The sequence below is a fragment of the Chelonia mydas genome, chromosome 7, assembly GCF_015237465.2.
Source record: "Chelonia mydas isolate rCheMyd1 chromosome 7, rCheMyd1.pri.v2, whole genome shotgun sequence".
In the NCBI taxonomy this organism is placed as follows: domain Eukaryota; kingdom Metazoa; phylum Chordata; order Testudines; family Cheloniidae; genus Chelonia; species Chelonia mydas.
Genome location: NC_057853.1, coordinates 86,456,223 through 86,474,940, shown reverse-complemented (window position 1 = coordinate 86,474,940; position 18,718 = coordinate 86,456,223). Strand labels below are relative to the sequence as shown.

The window sequence follows — 18,718 nt, the reverse complement described above, 5'->3', positions numbered from 1 at the left end:
TGGCATTTTAAATGGCAGAGTTCACATGTCTGAAGTAAACAATATTTGAATGTTTTTTTGTACCAAACACCAAAACTATCTTTTTCAGTTAATTATTTCATTTAGATGATCATTAATAGGGATTTTGAAAATACTGGTGTAACAGGGTGGTCTTCCCCTTTAACTGACTGGGGGCTTGGGGGCAGCATAGGGAGCTCGGTGGCTAGTACTAGCCCCACAAATCTGAGCCACCATAGAATCATAGAATATCAGGGTTGGAAGGGACCTCAGGAGGTCATCTAGTCCAACCTCCTGCTCAAAGCAGGACCATTCCCCAATTTTTGCCCCAGATCCCTAAACGGCTCCCTCAAGGATTGAACTCACAAGCCTGGGTTTAGCAGGCCAATGCTCAAACCACTGACCTATCCCTCCCCCCTAAAAGACTAGTAAAGTGAGGCAGTGGGAGTGGAGAAAGAACAAAGAAATCTGTAACTGACTGATCAATTAATTATAAATTCCACTGCAATCGGACCAGCCACCTGTGTGTACTGCCCAGCTCTGCTGCTGGTCGTACCAGGGCCAGATTGGCACTGAGCCACCTGGCTGCCAAGCAGCAGATGAGCAGGAAGAGTCCCTAGAGCCCAGCAACAAGCAGAGTGGGGAGTCCAAGAATCAACGGCTTGGTGCTGCAGGCAGAGTCCATTCCAAGTGTGGCTAGTGCCCAGTGAGCCAGCCGCATCCCTGGAACAGCAGCGACAAGTCAGTCTCTCCCTAGTGCCTGCAAGCAGAGCTAGGGATGATGCCTGGGAAGGAGGGAGGGAGCGAGACCGAGAGAAGAGAGGGGGAATGGGCTGCGGAGGAAGAAGCCAGACACAACTAGCTGTGACGATGATGCCATCACACTGCACTCCCAGCCCCTACTCAAGCTCCCACTATGCTTATGAAGGCCTTACCCTCAACCGGATGGCATTTCACTATGTTTGTCTATCTTTAACATGAGAACTTTTGAACACTGCATCTGATCAATTTCAAAATTTCAGGGAATGTTGTCCGCATCAATTGCCAGAACTCTATTGATTTTGGGGAAAATTGGAAAACTGAAATAGGAAAAATGGGGTGGGGGGTTACACAGAGCCCCTGCCAGAAGTTTAGCACAGTCACAGCTTGAAGCACCTCTGAAGTACCTATATCATCTCTGCACGTCCTCTCAATAGAGTTTAATGTATGATGATACACTGACAGACTTATTCCCCAGAGAAATAAGAATGGTGGGGAGGGGAAGAAGAAAATAGGAGTCTGTACAAAGTCCCTGCCACATGATGGGGTGAATGGAGAACCCTGGTACGGGGGGAAAGGACGGAATGGGAGCATGGGGGAAGAGGAAGATGGGAGTACACACAAAGACCCTGGCATGGGGCAAAGATGGAGGACTCCCTTAAATGGGGAAGGGAGAATGAGAATGAACACAGATCCACTGCTCCAAGGAGAATAAGAGAGGGGGGAAGGAAGGGGCACAGAGAACCTCTAGTGGGAGGAGACTGGGGGAATCCTCCTATGGGGAGGGAGAGGGGAATGGAGCCACACATAGAGCCCCTGGTATAGAGGGAAGACTGGGTGACCTGGAATTCGCATCAGAGGAAGGGGGACATACAGAACCCCTGATAGGGTGAACAGGGCGATCCTACGATGAGAAAAGCGGGGAAGGGAAAAATGGGGGCACAGAGCTCCTATCATGGGAGTAAAGGGGGAATGAAGGGCATGGGGGGAATAGGAAACTTTGGTATGGGATCAGGAGAGAATGGGGGACACACAGAAACCCTGCCAAGGAGACTGGGAGGAGTTCCAAGAAGTCCCTAAAATAGAGACAGATGTGAGGGTGACACACAAGGAGCTGTGGGGTAAAATGGAGGACTGCAAGGAGCCCTGGTGTGCGCAATAAGTTATGCTGATAGAAGCTACAAAGTATCCAACCCTGTAGTCTGTTTTGAAAATAGACTAATTTAATTTCCTATAATTGAGACGATAAAAATGTATTTTGTCAGCTGTCTATGCAAGTCAATAGTTAATAAAAATATTTTGAATTGTTTCTTCAAAATCATATACACATGTTGAGAAATTTCCTTTGTAGCAGCATAAGTACCTACCACACAAGTTACGAATGAAGAAGGGAGCTATTTTAAGTTTTTTAAAAGGGCTCCTAGGGAAGAAATGAGTCGAGTCAGTGTCAGCTTTCCATTTTTAAAGTATATACTAAATTGCAAAAGTTTGTATTTTCCTTTTAATTATACTGAGTAAAAAGCAATGTAACAGGAGTTCAGAAATCTTCTGTTGCCGCTGCTTTTTAGTAGAAGTTAGAATTCTACAGGTATATAGAAAATTGATTTGCTGACTCATTAGCACAGATGCAGTTTGTTTACTCCATCATATTTATAAGGGAGGAGGAAATAGCTCTGTGGGCAGAGATCCTAAAAAAATCACAGGGAAAATACAAAAGGCTGAGATTGACATTTTTTTGTGAAGTTGTTAGATCAGACTCCAATGCTGCAAACACTTATGCACGTGCTTAACATTTCTACTATAAGTAGGGACTTCTTGCAGTAGTAAATTTAAACATGTCCATAGAAAGTCACAATACTGAGTCCTTTGTGACTAAAAGCCAATGCCCAGGAAGTGGAGGGAACAAATGTAATGGGTCAGTCACTGGAGTTATGCCAAGCCCAAAGTGTATGTTTAGACGAGGGTGGAAATGTCACGTTTACAAAAATACACAAAAAAAGTTGAATTTGTATGTATGTATGTATGTATGTGTGTGTGTGTGTGTGAGAAAACTGTTATATCGAGAATCCTGAAGACTGAAGTTCTTTATTCATTCAACCACAGAATGTTCCCAGTAAGACCAGTGTCAGTGGAATCTTCGTTACAGTGCTCCAATAGTATATTAAGGTCAGGCTTGACAAAGCCCTGGCTGGGACGATTTAGTTGGGGATTGGTCCTGCTTTGAGCAGGGGGTTGGACTAAATGACCTCCTGAGGTCCCTTCCAACCCGGATATTCTATAATTCTACTATTTCAACTTTACTTCATCCCAGAGTTAGAGAAAAGACCCTCCCATAAAAAAACATGCTATTTCTCTATGCTATTTCAATCTGACCTCTCAACTCAGTCTGTCAAAGGGGAACTGGTTGATATGATTTGTAATTAAAATGGTGGCTTTGTGATGTGGAGGAGTCTGGACATGTGACTTGGTAAGTATGTGACCATGAAACAATCTGATGCAGCAATCTAAAAAGTACCAATCCTCCCGATGCATGGATTTTTAATATAAATTAAAATGTTTACTTTTTAATTGCTTTGGTATCATAATATAGCATATACAGAATGGAAATACAGTATTTAGTCATAAAAAGAGTTCATTGTATGTTTCTGAAATGTAAAAAGCTGTTAAGTACAATCTAACTACATCAATTAAAAAAGAAAGGAGATATATGTTAACATATACAGCAGATTAACATTTTATTGTGATAATAAATAAGCTTTTTTGTAAAAATGAAATTTTCTTTTCAGGTAAAAGTAAAAAAATGTTAGCTATTTTAGGAATTTAGAATCTAGGGCATTTTGACAAGGTACTTAATAAAGGTGCCTCTTTATTCTTCCCATTGGAACTGTAAAAAATAATAGCCTATTCAATAGCCACAACCCCTCAAGCACTCTCATTAAAACTCACAATTGTCAGGCCTGATCATTACTTGCATGAGAAACCTACAAGGAAAATCCAAGTACAGCAAGAAGTGATGGTGTTAATTCAGTTTGTGGCAGTTTTCTTTCCAAGTCAGCATTGAACCAATATTCTAAAGTACTGTTAGGGGAACTCTGGTCCTGGGACATATTTTTTCAGATGAGGTGTAAAGTAAGGTTCTGACCACTTGTAGTTATTCAAGTTCCCAGTGCACTTGTAAATCCTACACTGAAAGAGTCAGCAAAAGTGATACCAAGTATCAGGGGGTAGCCATGTTAGTCTGTACCCACAAAAACAACAAGGAGTCCGGTGGCACCTTAAAGACTAATCGATTTATTTGAGCATAGGTTTTCATGGGTAAAAACCCCACTTTTTCAGATGCAACAATAGAAGTGAGAATGACTGACAAAGAGAACTGGTACCATTTACTATTTAATGTTATTTTTAGCACTGAAACAAGTGTTGATAATGTGCTTTCACTAAATTCTCAACTTCAGATTGGCTTGCAGTGAGAAACCAAAATATTCTGTAGTATTATTCATGATTATTAAAACTGTACTAAAAATACCACAAACAAATCCCAAACACTATCATCAATATACAATTCTAGGAATGTCACACAGTCTCATTCTGAAGCCTAAAAATGTCTTTAGGGTCATCAGGAAGTGATGGAACAGCTACCAGTATAGTTAAGAGCTTTTTTTGTTCACAATATCACCAGGTTGAATCATCTATAGGATTTGCAGTCTGTTTACTATCCAGTTTCTAAGTTCTGTCATTTTGATTTTATGAATTATGCCTGTAAGGTGTACAGCTACACAAGTGTAAGCTACACAGTAACACATGTATCTTTGCGATGCCAAGAACCCTAAAATATTTTGATATCAGAGGTAACCTTTGCACTACAGCTAATTTGCATGCAACTCTTTAGCAGTTGTATGAGGGAGACTGCACAGATGGTAGATTACTTGGCCCCACTGCCACACATGTGCCCAATTGCCACCTGCACAAATCAACACAAAATTTCCCAGCACAACCCCCCTAGACACAAAACAACACACACCTACATAAATGCAAACGCACAACTCCTCACCACAGCTCCCACCTCGATTTGCCACCCACACAACTCTCCCTGAACAACATCAACCATGCACGATACCACTCCCAGCACATCTAGTAACTCCAAACACACATAGCTTCTCACCGCAGCACACATCCCGCATTTGCCACCCACACAATTTAACACAAATCTCCCAGCACAACCTCCCATACAGATAAATCAACACAGCCAGTATACACAATTACCCCAAACACACCCCCACTTATCACCGCACAAATTCATACAAGTCTTTTACCATTAAGGAACCCACAAAATACAGATGTGCATGTGGTAAATATTATGTAGCATTACTCCAAAAAGTTATAGTCACATGTCTAAATAAATTAGTAGCCCGTAGCAAGCTTAGTATTACAGTTAGTGAAAATAACCAATCTTATTTATTATGCTAAGAATAAATAACACCTAACATGGAACTGGAAGCATTAAAATAGTTTTATACATAGAAACTGCTCCTCTAACCCTGTCTATGTAAATCTTTCTTGAGCATCTTAATTATTTACAAATATACATTTATATTGTGTTGTGACCTGTCCGTGTCTGATGTCACCTCTCAACACCAGCTCTTGCTGCTGGGTTACTGGGATGGCCTTGGGAGGCTCTCACTTTTTCTGAGGACTGTCTCCCCTCCAGAACCCAACATGAACTACCTATGTGGGGATCTTCCATGACTAGGGACACCAAGTTGAGCTCTTTCCCCCGCTCAGAACTCTACTAACCCTTCTTAAGTTAGTCCCCCTCTCCAAGCAAGCCTGGCCAGACCTTCTGTATGACCTTCAGACTCCCTTTTCCTTGTGACTGCCCTGTCATAGTTTTCAGATTTCTCTCTCTCTGGACATCCACTCTTCAATTTTCACCTTGACCCAAAAAACCCAGAGGCTTCATCTGCTTTAATGATATCACCACCCCCAACAGTTTCTTCACAACCACCCACACAACAACCAACCAGTATATACAATAACCCCAAACATCAATCAGAAGCCTAGAATGTCTGTTGAGTCAGTGGAAAGTGAGAGGAATGGGTACAAATATCGTTGAGAGCTCTTTTTGTTTAGAATATCACTATGTTCAATCATCACTGTGATTTGTGGTCTGTTACCATTTTTTTTTAAGTTCTGAGGCATTTTTGGCTTCTTTTTACACATAACCTTATGAATTACACCTGTGCAGCAGCACGGACGTTCAGCTACTAGTTTCATCCACAAAGAACTCAGGTGTCATTTTGGAGACTCATTAGTTTCCATGATGAGATAATACCAATGTATTTACTTATTTTAAATCTAGAAAGATTTGCATTGTAATGGAATATTGACCAAAACTGACCACTTCTTTGAATAAATACTTCTAAATCAAATTTTAAACTCCAATAAATGGAAAATCTCATACTTTGGCGATTGGATCTATAGATACTGGCTTTTAGGCATATTCATGATTTTCCTTAATTCTCTTTTCCCTGAAATGTTATTGGTTTTAGTCTTTGCTTCCTAAAGGTGTTATAGAGTGACTAATCTAAAAGTAAACGGAACAGATTATTAAAAACAAAATGAACAAAAGCCTCCCAACAGCTATTTTGTTTATTACTTTTTTTAAGGGTAGATTTCTTCCCCTTTACACATGGTGAATAGCATTCTTGTTGAACTTCTATTCCACATTTCTGTGTGCTGCAAAATCTGGCCCATTTTTATTTTATTTTCCTAGTTATCATAAAAAACATTTACATATTAGTTGACCTAGAAACCATGACTCAGGGCTTGTCTACTGCTGCAGCGCTTCAGTGAAGATGCTACCTATGGTAATGGGAAGCATAGGTAATCCATTTCCCCAAGAGGCATAGCTAGGTCAATGCAGAATTCTCCCATCAACCTAGGTTGGCTTAACTGCATCTCTCAGAGGTGTGGATTTTTCACACTCCTGAGCAACATAGTTATACCTACCTAAATGCCTAGTGTAGGCCAAGCCTAAACACGGATACTACTTTGCAGCCTTAGAAGAGAAGACTCTGTTACTTCTAAACATAAGACTTAAAAAGATACAACAGAGCAACACTAAAATTGTCCACACTGAAGCTAGTGACACTGCCGTATGGATACACAGAGAAATTACTATTGTACATACATGAAGTACTCTGTTGGTTATAAATATTGAATTCAAAGACAACAGGTGTGATTTGTTCAACAAAACTGCAATATCACTATAGGAAAAGTTCATTTTATTACATGTTCATGTTAATTCCCTCCTCATAGGGAGCCACCCTCTTGCCTCTGAGCAGCAGTTGTCAGACTTTCAGCAGGAGGTATGGATTTACATAGACTCCTTGGGTGGAGAGGTCCAGCACTAGATTTTAGAATACGTGGTGCCTCCACCTAGGTAAATAGCCTCGATACCCCACATGCTGGCTTTAGAGGTCTCATCTCCAGTAGATTTTACAAGAACCTCAGAATATCACCCTAACAGCAGCAGTGCTTACAATTTAAACTCAACAAACAAAACACACTGTAAAACAGTAAAAAACACATATGGATGTGGCTTAAAGATCCCTCCTGATTCCAGACTAGCTCAACTCACAAAGACACCCGGGGCGGGGGGGACACGACACACACTACATGTTTTCTAAACAGCCTGAAGGCAAGCACCTGTTTATGTGTTTCCTCTCTCACTGTGTATGTACAGTGTATCATTCCACCAGCAATGATGATAAACTTGCTCGGAGTATTCAATTTTGAATTGTTTCTTGTTCAAAGTTTCTTGAATTAATTTGCTATCATTAATTGAGCAACTTAGATTAACTTTCAGAAAAATTAATTCTTTTTGAAGTGACCTTTTAAAATGATTTTAGAGCCTATATTTATCTACATTTTGCTGAGTGAGCCTATATTTTCTGCTGAACGCAGTATTGTTTAAGATAGCAAACTAATGGAAGGGGATCCAATGCATTGGGCAGTAAATGAGAGCGCCCTGGGGTGTTTTTTATGGAACAGCGTACATTTATGATGGAATCTATTGATCAACAGATTATAATAATGTTTTTTATGGTTATGTTTTTCCTTAGAAAAATTCCACTTTGTTCTTTTATAAGCTGCATCCACATATTCCTTGTCTTGGGATAAGAATACAGAGGACTGAGTTACAGTTACTGAGAAACAACTCCTGAAAAAAAATGGGCTAGCACAGATAATTCATTTATTTCAGATTCATTTTTTGCTAAAGAGTTCTTAATACAGATTTTTTTTTAAAGAACTTAAATAAAATTCATAACACCAGTGAACTTTATCGCTAATGTTTTAACATGTTTCAAACCAATCCTGGAAAAATCTGCATGACTACTAACATTTTTTGTGGGCAACTGTGCAAGGGACATTTATTTTCACCTCACGAGCTCAGTCTTCATCTCTGCAGCGCTTGTGAGCAGATCAGCAGCTTCTCAGGAAGAGAGTAGGGAAGAAGTAAGCCATTGCTTCTCCTCCAAACCCTGCATGTCCTTTGATCACTGGTTGCAAGTATAATAAATCATTTGACTAGTGACCTGCTGGATTATTTAGCAATGGTCACTATAGAGGTTTTCATGGCAAGGTTTTCTTCCATTATATGTAGCAATAATTGTATAGTGAGATATGGCTCAATCATGATATCCAATTCACTGCAGTCTCTTGGGAGTGTATTGAAATTCACTACTTGAATAAGTCACTTAACTTCCTCATATAAAGTCCATCTATGAAAATGATCTTCTAATATTTCAAATGTCATGTCTTGTTTCATTTGCTCAGCCAAGAGAACATGTTCATCCAGTAACTGCATTTTGAATAAATTAGGGATGTTTATTGGCCATTGTAAAATCTAAAAATATATTCCCCAAAATATAACATATTTCTCTTCATGTACATAACTTTGGACATTTCCTCCCCGCTATTCTACTTATATTCATGACAATACTAGAAGTCTGATCCAAAGAGCAAGGAAGTGATTTGTCAGTCAGTTATTGCATCGACTTCAAGGAGCCCTGACTATATGTAATGAATGGGATACTTGTAAAGCCACTATCTACTAAATCACGTATTTTAGCACCACTGTCTGTGGCAATCATTGCCCTCTTTTGGCTTGAGGATGTGGACTGACTTAATTACAGTAGTATAGTATATATGGGATTATTTTTAACTCCTTCACTGAAGGATTCTGCTGCAGATTCAATGCAGCAATGTGGCAACAACCGTAAATGCTGACGTCCCACTAAAAGCAATGTAGTCCCCTGCATATGGCACAAAATGCTCTCTAGACAACACACAAAGGGTATAACCTTCTCAAACTTCACAAGTTAACTAGACAGTGGTTTTGGCAATTCTGAAGGTGGACTCCTCCATTTGAGTCTGTAATGGAAAGTGTGTGAGCTTAGTGCTATCAGACATTGTGCTGTTAAAGGTACTGTCTTTTGGTTGAGAAGATAAAAATCAATGTTCTTACCATCTGTACTGAGTCAAGATCCCATGGCACTTTACACAAAAGCAGGGATGTTACCACTGTTGTCACCAAATGACAACAAAGGCAATTCCAATACATGACAATCTATGTTCTCCAACAGTTTCAACTAGATACCACATTCTTCACTTCCAGTCCTAAACTATTGTGCACTGTTAAATAATTACTATATTCCATCTCAGACAAGTCTGCATTTCTGTAAATGAAATTAATCTGTTAAGCTCTTTAGAGTTCTTCATTAGCTTATGGATGAAATGTGGTATATTCTATACTACATTTCTATTAGACCACATTTCCACTGAAGTTAGATTTTCCTCATCTACATGGTAAATTAGATAGTAACAAAAAAGCTAATGCTCTTTACCATCTAGAATTATAAAATGTAAAATCTTTGCCCTCTAAAAGTACTCTTACTGGTACTGTTGCTATTTGTAGCAGGTTTTGAATTTGGAGGAGAAAAGACATGACTGATGATTTTGAATTAAAGATCTGTCAGTGACAAATATGCCTTACATGTACTACTACTAATCCAAATGTCAGTGGTACACTGTGCTGTTCCTTCTTCAATACAATTTACTAGAGATTCAGTTTCCTCCTGTATTATTTTTAAAAAACAATTGTTATTGGGCTTGTGAGTAAAAGTATTGAAATAGGGTATTGTTTTGGTTTTAAGTATTATAGGTAAGGGAAATGGCTTGAGGAAAAGCCAAATTCCACTACCTCCACGAAAGGGGAGAATCAGGTTAACAGCCAAATCAGATTGTGTACATTTAACATATGTCAGAGGTAGGAGAGCTAGCTTCATTCTAAAAACAAACAAACAAACCACATACAACACCCCTCTCCCAGAAAAATCCCCACCAACCCAAAGCCACACAATAATATTTTAAGGGGCCCATGTTGTTGTGATGTAATTTCTTCTGGCTATCCTACTTTGCTTTTCTGGTGTGTGCCTTTTGGCTCGTGGAGTGGAAAAGTGGGTGCCTGGTGGCAGATGCGGGTGGATGCTGATAGCTTACTCCAAATCCCTCCAGAGTTCGCTCTGGAATGTTCCAGGGTCCCCAGATACCTCATATTTGCCCATTTTTAAACTGTTTAGGTTATCCATGATAAACCAAATAGGACTCACCTATCCTTCACAAAATTATTTTGTCTATCTATAAACCTTTTCAGTTATCTCTGAAACACTAAAACAGGAATCATTACTAGGAACCTGTCCAAGAGAAGACCTACTCTTGGAAGGTGTAATCTCTTCAAAGAGAAGATTCAGCATGGCATCCTTTCTTCCTTCCTTTCACAATCTTCTCTCATCCCATTCTTGCCTCCTTCCTCACTTTCAAAAACAACAAGCTTCCTCATCTGTTTTCCTCTTAACTCTTCCACCTGGCCAAGCAATGCCTTCTCCTTCTTCCTCATGACCTACCTTGCCCTTACACTCTCACCACCTTCTTCAACCCTTAGCTTCTCACTCTTTGTAGTTCCTTTCCTCCACAGTATGAATATGCTATGATTTCTCTATCCTTATAACCCTCCAACATTTACCCTGAATCTTTCTCCAACTGCTATCCCATCTCCCTTCACCTCTAAACTCAGTGAAAGTGTCACACACAACTGTTTTATTAAGGTTCTCTCTTCCAACTCTGTCTTTGTACCCTCCAATTTGGTCTCCATGCCACTGAAACTTTTGTCTCCATGGTCTTTAATGACACTTTTATGGTCAAATTTTAGAGCCTCTACCTGGATAACATCTTTGAGTATCATCTATCTAGACCTACATGTCTAGGCAGTGTCCATGCGTTCCCCCTTCTTCCTTCCTCCATCACTTCCTTCAGAGATCTGGCCTTTCCTCTCTGTTCCACTACTAAAGGCCTAGTCTAGGCCCTTATTATTTCTCATCTTAACAAATGCAGCCTTTTCCTCTCTCGCCTTTCTGATATCCAATTGGATTCCCAGGTCCAATCAAAAGCTACTACTAAAATAATCCTTCTGACCATATGCATGGACCACTCTCCTTAAACTAGTCTGGAAAAACAATACCCTGTCTTTCAAACCTCTCTTTAAGATTCACTTCTACAATAGTGACTACCAGAAAAAGCCAACTGATAATGGATCGTCAGATGGCCTTTAGGAGCGTCCAATATTGTATTTTTAACTCTAGTTGTGTACAAACCTGGCCTATGTAAATGCACATTTTTATTACTATTTCCAACATCCTCCCTCCCAAGTTTCTTCAGATTGTACAACCCACTGATTATATCTTATATTAAATATATTCCAAGATCTTTAAGGCAGGGAATGTCTTTTACTGTGTGTTTGTACAATACCTCAATCATGACTGAAGACTTTAGGCTACCATAATAAAATAATCATCATCAAAAATAGGTTAAAAGTATCTAAGTCAGCTAAGCCAAGAAAAGCACAAGAGCAGTTCATATTCTTCACGGCCTCTGAGAGCAACTAGATAACATGTATTGATGGTGAAAATCATAGTGATGTTACACAAGGAAGGAATGAGGGGGGAAAATAATTTGCTTACATACCATGGATAACATACAAAACTAAAAAGAAAAACATTCAGAGCAGAAATTACTGTTAGAATAGGAAATGTTGAAATAAAAAAAAATAGTCGTTTTGGAAAGCATCCTATTTCAACATACAATGAAAGACAAACAAAACACGTGCATTGGAGAGATGTCCATAATAAAAGAAATAGTGCTCTAATTCATAAAGGTGTACAACTTTTTACCAACATACAGTTTTCTAAATTTAAAAAAGGAAACCTAACTACAAAAATCATAACTAACATGAATATTACATAAGCATCCTATACCAAAACTAATAATTTCATTAAAGAAAAACATACTGCATCTTCATATGTGCCTCTTAATAGTTCTTCATTTTACTTTCACTTGACCAATCCCACACAAACAGACCCTTCTCTCTTCTTTATATTTATTATGTTTAAAATGTTGGTTTAAGAAACAAATGGTATATACATTTGCAATTTGATTACAAATACTGAGTCAAATGCATCCCTCGCATATCTCCATTAAATTAAATGAAGCTACACCAGGGATGAATATGGTCTATTGTCACATCATTTTACAATTCCTGCACTACTCTCTCTTGAGTTCCTCATTTTGGATCTTTTCCCTGCACTGAAGTTTTGGCTGGTTGAGGTGTATGTAAATATAGCTGCTGAGTAAATTTCTTCTTCTCTTTAAAAGTTACCATTTGGGTGCTGTAAATGGTATATTTCCAAATAAAATGTGCTGAGGAGCATACTTGCAAGCATATAATAATTAAAATGTGTTCAGATCTCAATGCTAGAAATAAGTGTATATTTAAATTATGTTTTTAATTTTACTTATGTGTTTCTTGACTTTGGTTGTAATCCACAGGCTTTTGAATACATTCTCTGTAATGGATTCCGAGTGGTTGCAATTGTGACAGCTAAGCATACAAGGGCCATATAGAGTTATCCTTTCATTTGTAACTTCTTGTCTTAAAGCAGCATATGTTAATAGCTCATTCCATTAAATACCAAATCATCTGGGTAAACATTTTTTCCATATACTATAGTATCGTTATGGAACATGTAAAATAATAATAATAAAAAAAACTACCATCATCATTCTGGGCCAAACAATTGGTGAAGACAGTAGCAATCGCAATTCCTACAGCCATCCATTCCCACAGACAGAAATGCTGTAACATTTTTTTATTGAACTTCACTCAAGGCAGATCTGAAATAAAAAGAAAGATTTGACATATTCATCAATCAGTTAAGGTAAATGCATCTGTCAATGCACAGAGGTTATAATGACTTCATGGTTAATCCCTTGTAGTATGGGTCCTTAAGCAATATTACTAAACGATCTGTATCTATGAGCAAGCATGTCCAATCTCCATAACAGGACAGTTTTGTTTTGTTTATGTTATTGCTCTTTCTACATCAATCACAGTGTTAGAGAACTGTGTAATGTTTTGTGTTAGTCAAACATATATTAAATGTTAGAGAAATTAATATATATATCATGATAAAAAAACAACGTTTGCTTTCTGTACATTTTTGCTGAGATAGCACTTTAGATTTTGCTACAAGAGTTTGCAAATCAGAAAACTGGTTTGTGTGTTATTTGTAAAATATTTGGCCTAAGCAAACAACAAGGTAAAGCAAAAAGTCAAGAGGAATCGATTAGCTTTTCAGAAAATCAGTTGTACGCCCCTCCTCCCCTCAACGAGACAAGCTAACAAGTAAAAACCCAACACCACAAAAAACCAACCAGTGAAATGAACAACAACTACTGTAAAATAAAACCACCTGGATGAAGCCAGTGGGAGTGGGACCAAAAAAAACAGATGTGTTGGGAAACAAACAAATAGAAGTCAGTATCAGCAGAACATTCAAAAATGTATTAATTGAGGTTAATTATTGTAATGTATGCATGAGAATGTTTTAATTAGGGCGTTAGAATGTAATGTATATAAATAAAGACAAATGAAGTAGCTCTATAAACTGAGTCTGCACAAAGTTACAAAAAGAAAATTAAAAATTTAACAATAAGGGACCGGAGAAAATATAGGGGAAGACTAGTCAAGCATAGCAAAAAGAAAAGGAGTACTTGTGGCACCTTAGAGACTAACCAATTTATTTGAGCATAAGCTTTCGTGAGCTACAGCTCACTTCATCAGATGCATAGCAGAAACCAGAGATTTGAAAAGAGTCACCCTGTCCCCAAGGAAAGTAACTTGATCATTTACTTTTCTTGACATCTATTTTTACATGTAATAATAACCCTGTCTTAAAATGTATAAAACAAAAGCTAAAAAAAACAAAAACAAAAAAAAGCCCAAAAACCAAACCTGTTTAAGTCTAGATTGGAGTGGATCTTGTTTCTCACCCAACAAAGGTATCAAGCAAAGAAATATGTTATTCTCCTTCCTTCAGCTTCACCATTAAAAGTGCACTGCTTTTCTGAAAAGTGATTATATAAAACAGATGTGCCAGTCCTTAAAGCTGCTGCCCAACTGCTGGGGTTGGCTGGGAGATGTCCCACAGTGTTTAGACCCACTGAACACACCCAGGCTTCTAACAACATCTGGGATTGGTCCATTGCCAATGCAGCACAACCCACAGAACAAGGCAATCAGGTGAACAAAAGTTTATAAAAAGAGTAGCATTTTTAAAGTTACACAATGCTCTATTCTGTTATTCTGATAAAAAAGGAACTCCCACAATTCAGGGTTGAAAAAAAAAATCACATTATTCTGAACATTTTTATATGAAAATATCAGAACAACAATGAAATATCAAATGGAAGCAACAAGAACCATGAAAATGAAAGAGACCTAGATAGTAAAACAAAGCTATTGTCTAAAAAGTATATAAATACTGTCATTTTACTCATGTAAAGCACTTAGCCCACTGGTTTTCCTTACCACTTTCTGCTAGTATTTTTGTATTATGGTCATATAAGCTATATTTTTCATTAAATCAAACAATTGCCATCTCCACTCCCCGCCATTTAACAGCCTTCAGCATCAAAGCAATCTGATCTGCCATCAACAAGAAATTATTAAAGTCACTGTTATCATTTTCCTTCAAGAGACTGAACTTTTCCTATCTCTGCATCTGTATAGTTTCATCTTAGACATTTATTTACATCACAAACAATAGTATCATATTAGGACATTAAAGCTTTCTTCTAAATAACTCACACTAAGTTATATTTATTGCAACCAAGAGAAAGCAAGGTTTCCTTTAAAAGAAATAAATGACAGCTCTTAAGTACTGGAAGAGGCACGTACATCTACAAGACTTTGTTTTATTCTTGTTTTCCCAGTACAAGGACGTCTGACCAGGCCACATAATTCTGGACTCCATCTTGAGAAGTCAGTATTTTTCCACAAACCGTTCTGGGAATCAAGTTTTGAAACAAAGGGTTGCTGCCATATGCTAAAGCTATATAAGGCAGGGAGTGACAACATCTGTTGTTCTTCACTCCCCACACAAGAAGACTCCTGGAAACACCTGAGGGGGAAAAAAAACTGAACTAGGGGAAGTGCTGGTTGTAGGCTAGAGGGATTTCTAGCCTTTGTATGAAGACCTGAGAAACCCAAGCTGTAAAGCTAATGCAGCTTGTGCCTTAAGAATCTACAAGTCTGCCTGTAGTACCATCAGTTAGGGTGAGAATCTGCTGTTCAGATCCAGTCTATCTAGTATATTAAACTTAGTTTGCATTTTTGTTTATTTGCTCCACTTTGATCTGTTTGCTATCACTTAAAATCTATCTTTTGTAGTTAATACATTTATTTTAATCTAACCAGTGAGTTTGGAGTGAAGTGCATGGAATTTGCTCAGAGAGGCTGTTACATATTTCTCTCCACTCCACATTGGGAGGGGAAGGGATGAACCCTATGAGCTTACGCTGTACAGTTCCCTGTGCAGCATAAGCCAGTATAATTTTGGATTTATGCTCCAGAGGGGGTGCATACCTGGGGAGCTTTAGCCTTTCTACTGTTGATTCATGCAGTGGCTAGTCAGAGATCCTGCATGTAACTGCAGTTGTATGTGTCCCTACCTGTGGGTATGCTGGTGGAAGTATAAGACTGAGATCATAATCTTCAGCTTGGTGGGAAGAAGATCAATTCCAAGAAACCAGAGAAGCCCTTGTGTGTGGTAAGGGCACATAGGACAGTAAGCAGAACCTCCAGTGAAGGAAGATGAATAATGCTCTTAAGAGCAGCAGTTTCAATCCTTTTCTTCAGGGCTTTCTTTTACTGATTCATAAACAAACTATTCCAAACAAAAACAAAGCACTCGGAACAGTGTCCAACAACTTCCAGAGACTGATCCAGCTTCCTAGCTTCATCTGTCTCGGTTGCTTCCACTGCCATTTCCCTCATCCCCAGTAAATTACATGACAGGGCCTGGCTAAACTCCTCATCTGCTGTCTGGGCCTTGCCTCAGACCTCCACTGATAAGGTTGTACAGAGGAGACCGAGCAGATTTAATTGGAAATCTGTGCAGAAATTATTGTTGAATGAACCAACAATAATTTCCTCTCCAAAGAAATGGCTGGATTTGTTGAAGCCCCCACCCTAGCACCTTAGAGAACAGAAGAGGATGGGGAGCATTTTGGAGATTGTGGAGGTATGCACAGGTCCACACATTCATGGCAAAGTGTGTGTTTAAATCCCTAAATTGCTTGCTATTTCTTCAGGGTAGGCCAAAATTAGCCTTCAACAGAGTGATGAAGAGGAAGTTCCTAGACCAAAAGGAGGTTTCTCTGATGTAGGTCAGGAGCATGTGACTCCTTCATAGCGAAAAAAAAATAAAATAAAAAGGAGCAACAGACCTTCTACTCAAGACCACGCAAAATTTGCCAGTGTTACAATGTTATTTCTCCTTTAGTAATTCAGGTATGGCTTGTTCTTGTTACCTTCTAAAGTTTATTCAAGTGCTACTTTCTGATTAGTTTCATTTAAATTGCTCGTTTACCAGCTTCAGACAATATGAAGTTACTTTAAAGTTACTTGTGCTTTAAAACACAATTTTTAAAGTAAGTAAATAAATGTATGATGATTATTTTTTTCTTAACTGGTTAATATTAAACAAATGTTATCACTATATAAAGCATAGCCACTTCACAGTATGATTTACTGATATCAGATCAATTTGGTATAATCACGAGCATCCTTAATTGGCTTTTGAGGATATGTGAGAATCTCAGAATAAATTTATTCACAGATCTTCCCAATGAGTGAGCAAGGATTCCTAAATGCATTATATGCTTTACAGTTTTCCAGTCTTCTAACACACTAATAAAATAAAGGTTTAAATACTAACAAAATTATTTTAGATATTACCAGTTGTCAAATGCTTCCAAGTTTTTATAATTCAGAAATGTTAGGCAAACCATCTATGATTACAGATCTGCTGCAAACAGAATGAGTTCATTTTAAAATATTTAATTAGATTATTCATAGATCAGTGGGAGAACATGCATACAAAGAAGAAAAGTGCACCTATTTTTAATAGTCCTGAAGAGGAATGGGCATATACACTTCCCCAATGATTTTTATACTAAAAATGACCAGTTCTCCAACAAAAATGTTTAATTTTAGAAAGATAGTTATTGAGTCTTCAACTGACATCCAGTGTGGTGGGACTACTCCAGAGAGGTTTTAGGACTCAGACATCTTGGCAGATTTATTTTTGATTGAGATGAAATGTCAAGTAAACCATAAGGATGGAAATGGAGTTGTTCGAAGAGTAAGTGTCTCTAGCTGAAACTGTAAATAGAGCAGAATAAAAGATTGAGCCTTTCACTCAGTAATCCTGTGGGCCACTGTAACAGAAACTGGAATGAGAAATTTAGTAAACACAAGCATCCTTACCGAATAGGAAGTAAACAGAATTTTCAGATGCCAAGAGGTGTCACGAACAGCACAAATAAGTTTGAAGACCTCAAATGAGACAGTTGAGGATTGATTACTCACGTGAGAAAGAGATGCAGGCTCAAGCTTTAAATTTGCAACGTAATAGAGAATAAAAAACTCTAATATGATTACTGGAGTAGAAAAGTATAGAATTTCTACATGATATGGTACCTGAATGTTTTACAGAAAGATACAACGAAGAGGGAGTTCAAAGAGTAATTTACAAGATGGGAAATTATATAGCTGAGACGACAGACTTTAACTAGGAGGAATAGGATGAAATTAAGAGAGGAAAAATGCAGGTTCAGAATCAGGAAATTTCTGATAATCAGTATTCCTAGGAGTGTGATATATTTGACTGTGTAACATTTAAGGGGAAAATAAAGTGGTGTATAACAGGCCCAAAGGGAGTGATGGAAGGCCCATCATTTAAGACACTGACAAGTAGACTGGAACAAACAATAAATTGTACACTGCGAACAAACATGGCTCTCTGTCCCATTTCTATTTTCTAGGATAGCTACCAGTCAACTAAACACCAAGTATAAATATAGCAGACATTTTTATCTGAAGCATCTGGCAAAATTTAGGACAACAATAAAATACAGCAAGAAATTGCAAATGATAGAAAATAAAATGATGCCATCTAAGCAACTTCAATACAATTTGAGTTTTATATCCTGTAGCATTACATAGTATTTGAAATACTGAATTCACTTACAGCTGAAGGACCAAAACTGGAGTCAGACAAATGAATAGCAATGTTGCTATTTGTTCCAGTGAAACTACAATCTGGTTAAAAAGAAAAATAAGTTTAATAATAAAGTCAGTGGTAGCACTGTTCTCTGTATAGTAATAGGACTCAAACTATGGAAATGATCACAATGGTCCCCTCTGGCCTTAGAATCTATGGAATCTTTTCAAGTCAAGTATATATTGTACAATGTACTAGGGCTAGCTATCACAGTTAAT

The 18,718-nt window shown here is 38.0% G+C and overlaps 1 protein-coding gene across 1 annotated transcript in view; it reads right to left on the bottom strand.

The window, feature by feature from the left end:
• The window catches only part of PCDH15 (protocadherin related 15), a 665,248-nt gene extending 646,743 nt beyond the window's left edge, over positions 1-18,505 (bottom strand). Inside the window, exons 1-2 of the mRNA XM_043551059.1 lie at positions 18,468-18,505; positions 12,928-13,047 (exon numbers count right to left, since the gene is read on the bottom strand). Coding sequence (XP_043406994.1) covers positions 12,928-13,018 — 91 coding nt within the window. The 5' untranslated portion in view covers positions 13,019-13,047; positions 18,468-18,505. The remainder of the gene's footprint in view (positions 1-12,927; positions 13,048-18,467) is intronic.
• Between the last annotated feature and the right edge of the window lie 213 nt (positions 18,506-18,718).